Below are 12546 nucleotides of genomic sequence, written 5' to 3' on the forward strand. Positions count from 1 at the left end.
CCCACCCCTGGGACAAATAAAAGACCATAAGTGAAATGTAGTCCAGCCAAGATGACCAGGTCAGATAGCAGAGTCAAATTTAAGATAATACATGGGATGTGTTCCATCTTTTATGCACCATCCAGATGGCTTCTATGATGGAAGCCCTGCAGGGAGAGACCGGTTACTTCCAATGACAAGTTATATCACCCAGATTGCATTCGCTATGTGCCATATTAGCTTTTGTTTATGGTATATCAGATATAGGGCCTAATTCAGACCTGATCGCTGGTACAACAGCGATCGCAGCTTGAAGCCCTTTCTGGAGTGTGAAAGCATCTCACTGGTGCGATCGCCTGTGCCTGATTGACAGGCAGAGGCGGTTGAGGGGCGGGAGGGGGCGTGCCAACGGTGTTAGAACGCCATTGGTGGGGCGCAGTCCGGACAACGCAGGAGTGTCTGGATCGTTGCAGGGGCAGGCCACAGCGGCTGCGTGACATCACACACAGCTGCTGCGACCCAGAATGCTGCAGTTAGCCACCTGCCAGTGCAGCTAGGCTGCAAAGGTAGGTAGCTACTTGGCAGATGAAAAAGCATCGCTGCCGTGCAATGCTTTCACACGCGGGGGGACTAGCCTTGTGCCAGTGTCAGTAAATCTGATCGTAGATTTGCAAAATTTAGCACATCTACGATCAGCTCTGAGTCACCCCCATAGATCTGGGGATCAACTGTATGAAAGGAGTGATTAATGCTGTGCAATTTTACACTGTTTAAGTCTCAATTCTCATAGATACTTGGATATCATTTGAAGACTGTTCTACTGCAGGATTTTAGACTTGAGAGAAATGGGAAAACTGCCGATATTTCAGGGTATTTGAAAAGCTGTAGAGCAGGCATTCCCAACCACGGTCCTCAAGGCACACCAACAGTGCAGGTTTCTCTGACGTCCTAAGTGGATGCTGGGACTTCGTAAGGACCATGGGGAATAGCGGCTCCGCAGGAGACTGGGCACAACTAAAAGAAAGCTTTAGACTAACTGGTGTGCACTGGCTCCTCCCACTATGACCCTCCTCCAGACTTCAGTTAGAATCTTGTGCCCGGCTGAGCTGGATGCACACTAGGGACTCTCCTGAGCTCCTAGAAAGAAAGTATATTTTAGGTTTTTTATTTTACAGTGAGATCTGCTGGTAACAGACTCACTGCAGCGAGGGACTAAGGGGAGAAGAAGCGAACCTACCTGACTGGAGATAGTTTGGGCTTCTTAGGCTACTGGACACCATTAGCTCCAGAGGGATCGAACACAGGACCCGACCTCGATCGTTCGGTCCCGGAGCCGCGCCGCCGTCCCCCTTACAGAGCCAGAAGCAAGAAGTGGTCCGGAAAATCGGCGGCAGAAGACCTCGGTCTTCAACAAGGTAGCGCACAGCACTGCAGCTGTGCGCCATTGCTCCTCATGCACACCTCACACTCCGGTCACTGATGGGTGCAGGGCGCTGGGGCGGGGGGCGCCCTGAGCAGCAATATAAACACCTTGGCTGGCAAATCATCACAATATATAGTCCCAGGGCTATATATGTGATAAATTACCCCTGCCAGAATTCCTGAAAAAAGCTGGAGAAAAGTCAGCGAAAAAGGGGCGGGGCTAACTCCCTCAGCACACTGGCGCCATTTTTCCCTCACAGCTCCGCTGGAAGGATCGCTCCCTGGCTCTCCCCTGCAGTATCAAGCTACAAAGGGTAAAAAAGAGAGGGGGGGCACTAAATTTAGGCGCAGTATAACTATATAGCAGCTATAAGGAGAAATAATTCAGTTAATCCCTGTATTATTATAGCGCTCTGGTGTGTGCTGGCATACTCTCTCTCTGTCTCCCCAAAGGGCTTTGTGGGGTCCTGTCCTCTGTCAGAGCATTCCCGGTGTGTGTGCGGTGTGTCGGTACGGCTGTGTCGACATGTTTGATGAGGAGGCTTATGTGGAGGCGGAGCAGATGCCTATAAATGTGATGTCACCCCCTGCGGGGCCGACACCTGAGTGGATGGTTATGTGGAAGGAATTACGTGACAGTGTCGACTCCTTACATAAAAGGTTTGACGACATACCGAATATGGGACAGCCGGCTTCTCAGCCTGTGCCTGCCCAGGCGTCTCAAAAGCCATCAGGGGCTCTAAAACGCCCGCTACCTCAGATGGCAGACACAGATGTCGACACGGATACTGACTCCAGTGTCGACAACGATGAGACTAATGTAACTTCCAATAGGGCCACACGTTACATGATTGAGGCTATGAAAAATGTGTTGCACATTTCTGATGTTACCCCAGGTACCACAAAAAAGGGTATTATGTTTGGAGAGAAAAAACTACCAGTAGTTTTTCCTCCATCTGAGGAGTTAAATGAAGTGTGTGAAGAAGCGTGGGCTTCCCCCGATAAGAAACTAGTAATTTCTAAAAGGTTACTAATGACGTACCCTTTCCCGCCAGAGGATAGGTCACGTTGGGAAACATCCCCTAGGGTGGATAAAGCGCTCACACGCTTGTCAAAGAAGGTGGCACTACCGTCTCCGGATACGGCCGCCCTAAAGGAACCTGCTGATAGAAAGCAGGAGGCTATCCTGAAGTCTGTATATACACACACAGGTATTATACTGAGACCAGCTATTGCTTCAGCATGGATGTGCAGTGCTGCAGCTGCGTGGTCAGATTCCCTGTCGGAAAATATTGATACCCTAGACAGGGACACTATATTGCTAACCGTAGAGCATATTAAAGATGCAATCTTATACATGACAGATGCACAGAGGGATATTTGCCGGCTGGCATCTAAAATAAGTGCAATGTCCATTTCTGCCAGGAGAGGGTTATGGACTCGGCAGTGGACAGGTGATGCAGACTCTAAAAGGCACATGGAAGTTTTGCCTTATAAAGGTGAGGAGTTGTTCGGGGATGGTCTCTCGGACCTAGTTTCCACAGCAACAGCTGGGAAGTCTGCATTTTTACCCCATGTTCCCTCACAGCCAAAGAAAGCACCGTATTATCAGGTACAGTCCTTTCGGCCCCATAAGGGCAAGCGGGTTAGAGGCGCGTCCTTTCTGCCCAGAGGCGGAGGTAGAGGGAAAAAGCTGCAGCATACAGCCAGTTCCCAGGAGCAAAAGTCCTCCCCCGCTTCCTCTAAGTCCACCGCATGACGCTGGGGCTCCACAGGTGGAGCCAGGTACGGTGGGGGCCCGTCTCAAAAATTTCAGCGATCAGTGGGCTCGCTCACGGGTGGATCCCTGGATCTTTCAAGTAGTATCTCAGGGGTACAAGCTGGAATTCGAGATGTCTCCCCCCCGCCGTTTTCTCAAATCTGCCTTGCCAACAACTCCCTCAGGCAGGGAGGCAGTGATAGAGGCAATTCACAAGCTGTATTCCCAGCAGGTGATAGTAAAGGTGCCCCTACTTCAACAAGGACGGGGTTACTATTCCACAATGTTTGTGGTACCGAAACCGGACGGTTCGGTGAGACCCATTTTAAATTTGAAATCCTTGAACACATATATAAAAAAATTCAAGTTCAAGATGGAATCGCTCAGGGCGGTTATTGCAAGCCTGGACAAGGGGGATTACATGGTATCACTGGACATCAAGGATGCTTACCTGCATGTCCCCATTTACCATCCTCACCAGGAGTACCTCAGATTTGTGGTACAGGATTGTCATTACCAATTCCAGACGTTGCCGTTCGGTCTCTCCACGGCTCGGAGGGTCTTTACCAAGGTAATGGTCGAAATGATGATACTCCTTCGAAAGAAGGGAGTTTTAATTATCCCGTACTTGGACGATCTCCTGATAAAGGCGAGGTCCAGGGAGCAGTTGTTGGTCGGGGTAGCACTATCTCGGGAGGTGCTACAACAGCACGGATGGATTCTAAATATTTCAAAGTCACAGCTGGTCCCTACGACACGTCTACTGTTCCTGGGGATGGTTCTGGACACAGAACAGAAAAAAAGTGTTTCTCCCGGAGGAGAAGGCCAAGGAGCTGTCATCTCTAGTCAGAGGCCTCCTAAAACCAAAGCAGGTGTCGGTGCATCACTGCACGCGGATCCTGGGAAAGATGGTAGCTTCCTACGAAGCAATTCCATTCGGCAGGTTCCATGCAAGAACCTTTCAGTGGGACCTGTTGGACAGTGGTCCGGATCGCATCTTCAGATGCATCGGCTGATAACCCTGTCTCCAAGGACCAGGGTGTCTCTGCTGTGGTGGCTGCAAAGTGCTCATCTTCAAGAGGGCCGCAGATTCGGCATACAGGACTGGGTCCTGGTGACCACGGATGCCAGCCTTCGAGGCTGGGGGGCAGTCACACAGGGAAGAAACTTCCAAGGACTATGGTCAAGTCAGGAGACTTCCCTACACATAAATATTCTGGAACTGAGGGCCATTTACAATGCCCTAAGTCAGGCAAAACCCCTGCTTCAAAACCAGCCGGTACTGATCCAGTCAGACAACATCACGGCGGTCGCCCATGTAAACCGACAGGGCGGCACGAGAAGCAGGACGGCGATGGCAGAAGCCACAAGGATTCTCCGATGGGCAGAAAATCACGTGTTAGCACTGTCAGCAGTGTTCATTCTGGGAGTGGACAACTGGGAAGCAGACTTCCTCAGCAGGCACGACCTCCACCCGGAAGAGTGGGGACTTCATCCAGAAGTCTTCCAACTGATTGTAAACCGTTGGGAAAGGCCACAGGTGGACATGATGGCGTCCCGCCTAAACAAAAAGCTAGAAAGATATTGCGCCAGGTCAAGAGACCCGCAGGCGATAGCTGTGGACGCTCTAGTGACACCGTGGGTGTACCGGACTGTTTATGTGTTCCCTCCTCTTCCTCTCATACCAAAGGTACTGAGGATAATAAGGAGAAGAGGAGTAAGAACTATACTCATTGTTCCGGATTGGCCAAGAAGAGCTTGGTACCCGGAACTTCAAGAAATGATCTCAGAGGACCCATGGCCTCTGCCGCTCAGACAGGACCTGCTGCAGCAGGGGCCCTGTCTGTTCCAAGACTTACCGCGGCTGCGTTTGACGGTATGGCGGTTGAACACCGGATCCTGAAGGAAAAGGGCATTCCGGAGGAAGTCATTCCTACGCTGATTAAAGCTAGGAAAGAAGTAACCGCAAACCATTATCACCGCATATGGCGAAAATATGTTGCGTGGTGTGAGGCCAGGAAGGCCCCAACGGAGGAATTTCAGCTGGGCCGTTTCCTGCACTTCCTACAGTCAGGGGTGACTATGGGCCTAAAATTGGGTTCCATTAAGGTCCAGATTTCGGCTCTATCGATTTTCTTCCAGAGAGAACTGGCTTCACTACCTGAAGTTCAGACTTTTGTTAAGGGAGTGCTGCATATTCAGCCCCCTTTTGTGCCTCCAGTGGCACCTTGGGATCTCAACGTGGTGTTGGATTTCCTAAAGTCACATTGGTTTGAGCCACTTAAAACCGTGGAATTGAAATATCTCACGTGGAAAGTGGTCATGTTGTTGGCCTTGGCTTCGGCCAGGCGTGTATCAGAATTGGCGGCTTTGTCATGTAAAAGCCCTTATCTGATTTTCCATATGGATAGGGCAGAATTGAGGACTCGTCCCCAATTTCTCCCTAAGGTGGTATCAGCCTTTCATCTGAACCAACCTATCGTGGTGCCTGCGGCTACTAAAGACTTGGAGGCTTCCAAGTTGTTGGACGTAGTCAGGGCCCTGAAAATGTATGTTTCCAGGACAGCTGGAGTCAGAAAGACTGACTCGCTATTTATCCTGTATGCGCCCAACAAGTTGGGTGCACCTGCTTCAAAGCAGACTATTGCTCGCTGGATCTGTAGTACGATTCAGCTTGCACATTCTGCGGCTGGACTGCCGCATCCTAAATCAGTGAAAGCCCATTCCACGAGGAAGGTGGGCTCTTCTTGGGCGGCTGCCCGAGGGGTCTCGGCTCTACAACTTTGCCGAGCAGCTACTTGGTCGGGGTCAAACACATTTGCTAAATTCTACAAGTTTGACACCCTGGCTGAGGAGGACCTAGAGTTTGCCCATTCGGTGCTGCAGAGTCATCCGCACTCTCCCGCCCGTTTGGGAGCTTTGGTATAATCCCCATGGTCCTTACGGAGTCCCAGCATCCACTTAGGACGTCAGAGAAAATAAGAATTTACTCACAGGTAATTCTATTTCTCGTAGTCCGTAGTGGATGCTGGGCGCCCATCCCAAGTGCGGATTGTCTGCAATACGTGTATATAGTTATTGTTTAACTAAAGGGTTATTGTTGAGCCATCTGTTGAGAGGCTCAGTTGTTATCATACTGTTAACTGGGTATTGTATCACGAGTTATACGGTGTGATTGGTGTGGCTGGTATGAGTCTTACCCGGGATTCAAAATCCTTCCTTATTGTATCAGCTCTTCCGGGCACAGTATCCTAACTGAAGTCTGGAGGAGGGTCATAGTGGGAGGAGCCAGTGCACACCAGTTAGTCTAAAGCTTTCTTTTAGTTGTGCCCAGTCTCCTGCGGAGCCGCTATTCCCCATGGTCCTTACGGAGTCCCAGCATCCACTACGGACTACGAGAAATAGAATTACCGGTGAGTAAATTCTTATTTTTAGTGATATCCAGGCTTCAGCACAGGTGACTTAATTAGTAGCTCAGTTATTTTGATTTAACCATGTGTGCTGCAGCCTGGATATCACTAAAACCTGCACTGAGGACCTGCCTTGAGGACCGTGGTTGGGAATGCCTGCTGTAGAGTATCAGATTATACTGTCAATATAGGGGGTCGATCTATATCTAGTAACTTAGATTGTGATGCGCTGATTACTCCTACATATGGATTTTGTTAGAATATTGCATTAGAAGGCAGGTGACCTTCTTGTTCTTGCCTCATCTGCACCACCGTTGTGTGCTTGGTATTGATTCTTGTTTATATTGAAAGGACCTGTTCGAGATCATATGGTCGACATTCAAAAGCCCGACAGGCACAAAAGTCTGACAGTCAAAAGGTTGACAGGGTCAAAATGTTGACACAAATTATTATTATTTTTGTGTGTTATTTTGTGTTTTCAAACATTTTTTCTCCAAATTTGTTGAAATTCAGCCGATCGCCAAGCTTCAGGCTTGGTGGCTTGCTCTGACCGCTTCCCACAAGGTTACTAAAGGTACAGTACTATTTTGTGACATGGATTGTAAATGAAAAAAAAAACCTAAAAACCATGTGTCGACATTTTGGCCCTGTCAGACTTTTGACTGTCGACCATATGGTGTCGACCTAATGACTGTCTATCTTTTAACTGTGTATCAACCGCCTCCCCCTGTTGATCTAACCTCTGCATAAAGCCTCCACAAAGTGACTGTATATGCCTAACCACCATACTTCAGAGAAAGTGGACATTCTTTTATTTAATAAATAGCACCAGAGGCGGTAACAACTTTGAGATGTTGTAACAACTTTGGAAAATAGAAGAGTGGAAAAAAACACAATGCAGTGGATGTTTTGATGGTGTTAGATGATACGGGGCCAGCATCAGGATGCAGAGCAGTAATATGTAAGTACAAGACAGAGCCTGATGGGAAGAGGATGGGAAGTCCACTCTCCCGAACTAGTAGAGTCACTGGCAGAGAAAGAGTTGCTGATCCAGAAAGGAAATAGGGAGGGATCACTGAAGGTCTTCAGCCTCTCCACGCTCAGCAGACTCCTCTTTGTTGGTTGCTTGCTTGTTCCATGCTGTCTCCTTGAACACAAACCACACATTGGCCGCCCAGATGAAGAAATTCAGAAACCCAAAGAGCTGGTGGTGGAAGTAAAGAGAAGTGAGAGTAGATGCAAATAGACAGAAGAAAAAGACTCAGCTGTGCAGTTACTGAAGTGGCAATGTCACTGTGAATTAACATTCCTGATTCACAGGTTCACACCAAAAGATTTTGAGGGGGATGTAAGGCCGGGGCGGGATGCCGGCCGAACTCATGCATGGTTTAGTCTTGTACATGATTGCCCCTTTAAAAAAACATCTGATTTCGGCCGGCATCCCGCACAGCCGCAGAACTCGAACTTCCTTACATCCCGGCCTTTGTATTTGTTCTAGTCCCTTAGGAAATTTTTGGTATTGCCCAATTAAGCATGTGCAGACGAGAGGGAGTATAACAGTAGGACTCTAGGGGCCTGAAGCACCTATTTGTGTAGTGTTAAATACACAAATGTGCACTGTGCATGATCACCAACACATTAGTTCAACAAGTGCCAAGGTACCCTAGAAGTTTAGGGCTTGCTGGGACCTTTAGTGCACCAAATATAAAATGCTGATCTACTCATCTGAAGTTTCCGATATATACCAGCCACCTCAGTGTGTTTGGAAAGAGCTATACTCCTTTCCACATGGGACTGTTTTCTTCTGGGGCGACACATTCTTTTAGCAGGCCAAATCTTAGGAAAATCTGACCTGTATTGAATATACAAGGACCTGGTAATATTATGATAAGCAGACCCCACTCTGCGGGTTTCCATGGTATCATGTCACCAGACCAGTCTGTTATAGCCTAGTACTGGCATTTTTCAAGATGGATCCCAGATCCCAGGCTGAATGTCTCCTCTGATTTTATTGCGGCCAGTCTAGGCTGGAAGCGCTAGTCCTGGGATCAATGAGTTAATATAAAATGACCCCAATCTTTGCCTACACCACCTTTGAATTCCTCTTCTACTTTTAGTAGTTCTGCTCACAGTGGTTGTACAAGAAATAACTTGGACTGATATTGTCACTGAACTGCAGCCATTATTTACTAGCAAATATTTTTGTTTTTCAGGTTCCCAGGTAAAACTTCCTATACTTGTATAACAATTTATTTTTACACACAGTCAACTGTATAAATCGTAATTGCATGTTTTAAAGACAATACTATACATTTGCCAGGGTATATCAGCATGCACAAGGATTTGTGAATTAATGTAGTGTTCTACTTGAATGGTCATTCTTACCACAGATATGTTGGCAAGCCCAAAATATGGAGTAATGCTGGCACTGCAGGTTGCTGTCGTACTCTGGCACACTGGCATTGATGAAAGGAGGCTAGAAGGATGAGTGGCTAGTTTTACATCCATGAGACCTTTCCCCCATGCTGAGGCAGCCACGAGCCACAGGAAGGCAAAGCCACCTGTTACGCACAAATCCTACAGAAACACAATAATATAACAACTGTATTAAAGAGTCTTAATGAGCATTTGTAACCTGATTCTGAGTTGCAAGTTGCAGAGTTGCAGAGATAAATATCCTGGATATCTTGTGAAATCCATTTGTAGTCTGTAGTTGACTACACATAGGACAGTGCTGCTGTTCTGTCCAATTTGGACATGTGGTTGGCAACACTGAAAGAGATGCATTCATTTGCACAGGCTGGCAGTATTTCTCGTCTACATTGCATTCATCATTATTGTATACTGCGCTTGGGGGGTGATTCGGACTTGATCGTAGCTGTGCTAAATTTAGCACAGCTATGATCAGGAACACAGACATACGAGGGGACACCCAGCACAGGGCTAGCCCGCCCCACATGTCAGTCCCTGCCCAGTCACTGAAGTACAAAAGCATCGCACAGCGGCAATGCTTTTGCACATCAGGAGTAGCTCCCGGCCAGCGCAGCTTTTGCGTGCAGGACGGGAGCTACTTTTCGCTGCCCGGCTCGCAGCCGCTGCGTGTGATGTCACGCAGCTGCTGCGGCCCGCCCCCACACGATCCAGCCAAGCCTGCGTTGGCTGGACCGCACCCACAAAACGGTGGTCAAATGCCGCCGTGCCGCCCCCTCCCGCCCAACGGCCGCCTCTGCCTGACAATCAGGCAAAGGCGATCACTAAACAACGACAGCCGTCGGCTTGCGCACTTCTGACCTGATCGCTGCGAAGAACTGCAGTGAGTGATCAGGTCAAAATTAACCCCTTAGTTTGAGAGCATCAGGCCACTTAAATTGTGCACTTATTTGAGCTAGGTCACCTTTATTTTCTGTTTGAGAGTATTCAATTAGGGCCATTTTGCAGTTTTCTGTATTTTTTAGGGCAAATGGGGATTCGCCCTATTCAATAGCAGGGACGTTTTTCCGCCTAGGCAAAAAATTCAGCAGGAGCTAAAAACATCAACGTGTTTTAGCACCTGTTTCAGTGAAAACGCGGGCCGTTTGAGGCATTTTTCACCGAAGCCTTTTCATTACAAAAAGGAAGTGAAAAGGCATTAGCAAAATTGCCTTAAAAACGGGCGAAATGGCTCACCATTGAATATGCAGGGGGGTGAATTTGATATCTCCGAAATTGTCAGAGCTAATTGAATACCTCCTATGTATTATAAACTGGTTAGTATCGATATCCCAGTGCACAGGATCCTGAATCAGAATGCCGACAGTAGTATCCCAATGTTCATAGTCCCGCTGGATTTTGGGTAAATATTTTAACTCTAACCGTCCCCTCCAACAGCTAACCCTAACAGTCTTCTCCCACAGCCTAAAAGGCTCTACACACTTGCGATCCGCCGCCAAGCTGCCCGACGGCGGAAACGGCCGACGGGCAACCCGGCGGTGGGGGGCAGTGACGGGGGAGTGAAGTTTCTTCACTCCCCCATCACCCGGCTCCATAGCAGTACAGGCAAATATGGAGAGATCGACCATATTGGCCTGCATGCACAAGCGACGGGGCACCAGCGATGAACGAGTGCGGGGCCGTGCATCGTTCATCGCTGGTGCCTCGACACTGAAAGCTATGAACGGTATCTCGTTCATTTATGAACGAGATAGTTCATATCTTTCAGTTTTATCGCCCAGTGTGTAGGGCGCATAACCCTAACCATCCCCTCCCACAGCCTAATCCTAACCATCCCCCTAATGCCTATGCCCAGTACTTACCGTCAGGATCCGTCTGGATTCTGGCCGTCGGGATCCTGCACGCTGGGATATAAACTAAATCTCATCAAAATCAATCTCCTGAATGTACAGTGGTGCGTAACAGATTGCTGCTTTATAAATAAAGAGTAAAAATAATTCTCCAAGATAATTTGGCTATAGTGCAGGGCTGTATTACTGCTGTATATGTATGATATTTCATTACCTTGATAAAACAAGCAACACGTCAAACTGCATTGATTGTCTGTATTAGTAAAAAAAGCAGTGTATTGTTTGGCCTTAAGTGCATACTCAAATGTATATGAAAGTAACAAACATCAGTGTGCTAAAAAAACTAGATACCTACAGTAGTGTTACCATTTTTGGATTATTTTGAAAACTTCTTCGCTGCTTTATGGATTTATGGGCCTAATTCAGCATGGATCGCTATTCAGAGAAATCGCAACATTGAGGGATTATCGAATGACAGCGTATGCGTAGCGTTTGCATTGTGCACGCGTGAGGGGTAATAGTGACAGAAATTGCGTATAGATCATAATCACAATATAGCCACTGTTTGACTGACAGAGAACTAGCATTTCGGGGCAGAATTCTGCCCAGGCGTTTTTGTGGAGGGTCTGTGACGTCAGCGTAGACCACTTCCAGGCCGTCTCAGTCGCAGATTAGTGGCAGCCTCAGACTTACTTACATTTGCTCAGATGGCAAAGAGTCTTTGATGTTCCGGGAATTGTGTATGCATCTGCGAGTGGATAGCGAACTGCGATGCATTCACAATTTTGCACGGGGCATTCTTTCTTCCTGTCGGAGCGACGTCTTTCTTTCTACTCGCAGACAATTGCAATTTCTCTGTATAGCGTTCCATTCTGAATTAGGACCTTATTCCCAAACTTGCTCATCTCCTGCCTGAGTTCTGTTATTTGGCCTGTTTATCACTTCTTCTCTTTATTCTCACAGAAGTCACTTACCACAATTGGCACTCTTCGGATGTGAGTGTATCGCTCATGGAAAACCAAGTAAATGACCAGTGCTACCATGGAATACAGGAACGCAAAGACTGACAGCGTGACAAAGAATTCAGCTGGTGCAGAAAAATCCCCTGAGAGGTGCAAAACACGGCGCTCAATATCAGCACAGGCTGGCATCTCATAGCGTTGCCGGTATAGTCTAAAAGGAGAGATACACACAATACAATAGACATCTTGTCAGAGCCGTAAAATAACAACATTTTTAGCTACAGTATGTGCCAGATTTTATTAAAGAACTGCATTGAAAAAAAAAAGAATAATAAACTTGAATGCTGATGTGAGATTCTATGGTATACAGTAACTAACATCAAGGGCCGGATGTAATGGCGCTCGAGTTCGGCGGCTGTGCAAGATGTCTGCCGAACTTGGACGTTTTTTAAAAGGGCAATCACTTATAACGGCATTCTTTTGTCTTGTAAGTGGGTGCCCCTTTAAGAAATTTCCGAGATTGACCGGCATCCCGCACGGCCGCCAAACTCGGGCGTCATTACATCCAGCTCCAGGTTTTAGAATGAAGTCAATATTTTAGTTACAGGTAAACTTGTAGGATGACCAGTCTAAACATCAATTCACATTTTGACAATTACACTTGAGTGTAGCAATCAAAGGTCGTCATCGAGGGGACACTAGTGCACGTAATTTTAAAGTAGGGGCAAAAATGG

At 47.6% G+C, this 12546-nt stretch overlaps 1 protein-coding gene across 1 annotated transcript in view; it reads right to left on the bottom strand.

The window, feature by feature from the left end:
• Positions 1 to 7365: 7365 nt before the first annotated feature.
• Positions 7366 to 12546, bottom strand: part of SYPL2 (synaptophysin like 2) — a 39336-nt gene continuing 34155 nt past the window's right edge. The window contains exons 4-6 of the mRNA XM_063955206.1: positions 11825 to 12023; positions 8956 to 9147; positions 7366 to 7774 (exon numbers count right to left, since the gene is read on the bottom strand). Of these exons, the coding sequence (XP_063811276.1) occupies positions 7643 to 7774; positions 8956 to 9147; positions 11825 to 12023 (523 nt within the window). The 3' untranslated portion in view covers positions 7366 to 7642. The remainder of the gene's footprint in view (positions 7775 to 8955; positions 9148 to 11824; positions 12024 to 12546) is intronic.

The sequence above is a fragment of the Pseudophryne corroboree genome, chromosome 2 (genome assembly GCF_028390025.1).
Source record: "Pseudophryne corroboree isolate aPseCor3 chromosome 2, aPseCor3.hap2, whole genome shotgun sequence".
Classification (NCBI taxonomy): Eukaryota; Metazoa; Chordata; class Amphibia; order Anura; family Myobatrachidae; genus Pseudophryne; species Pseudophryne corroboree.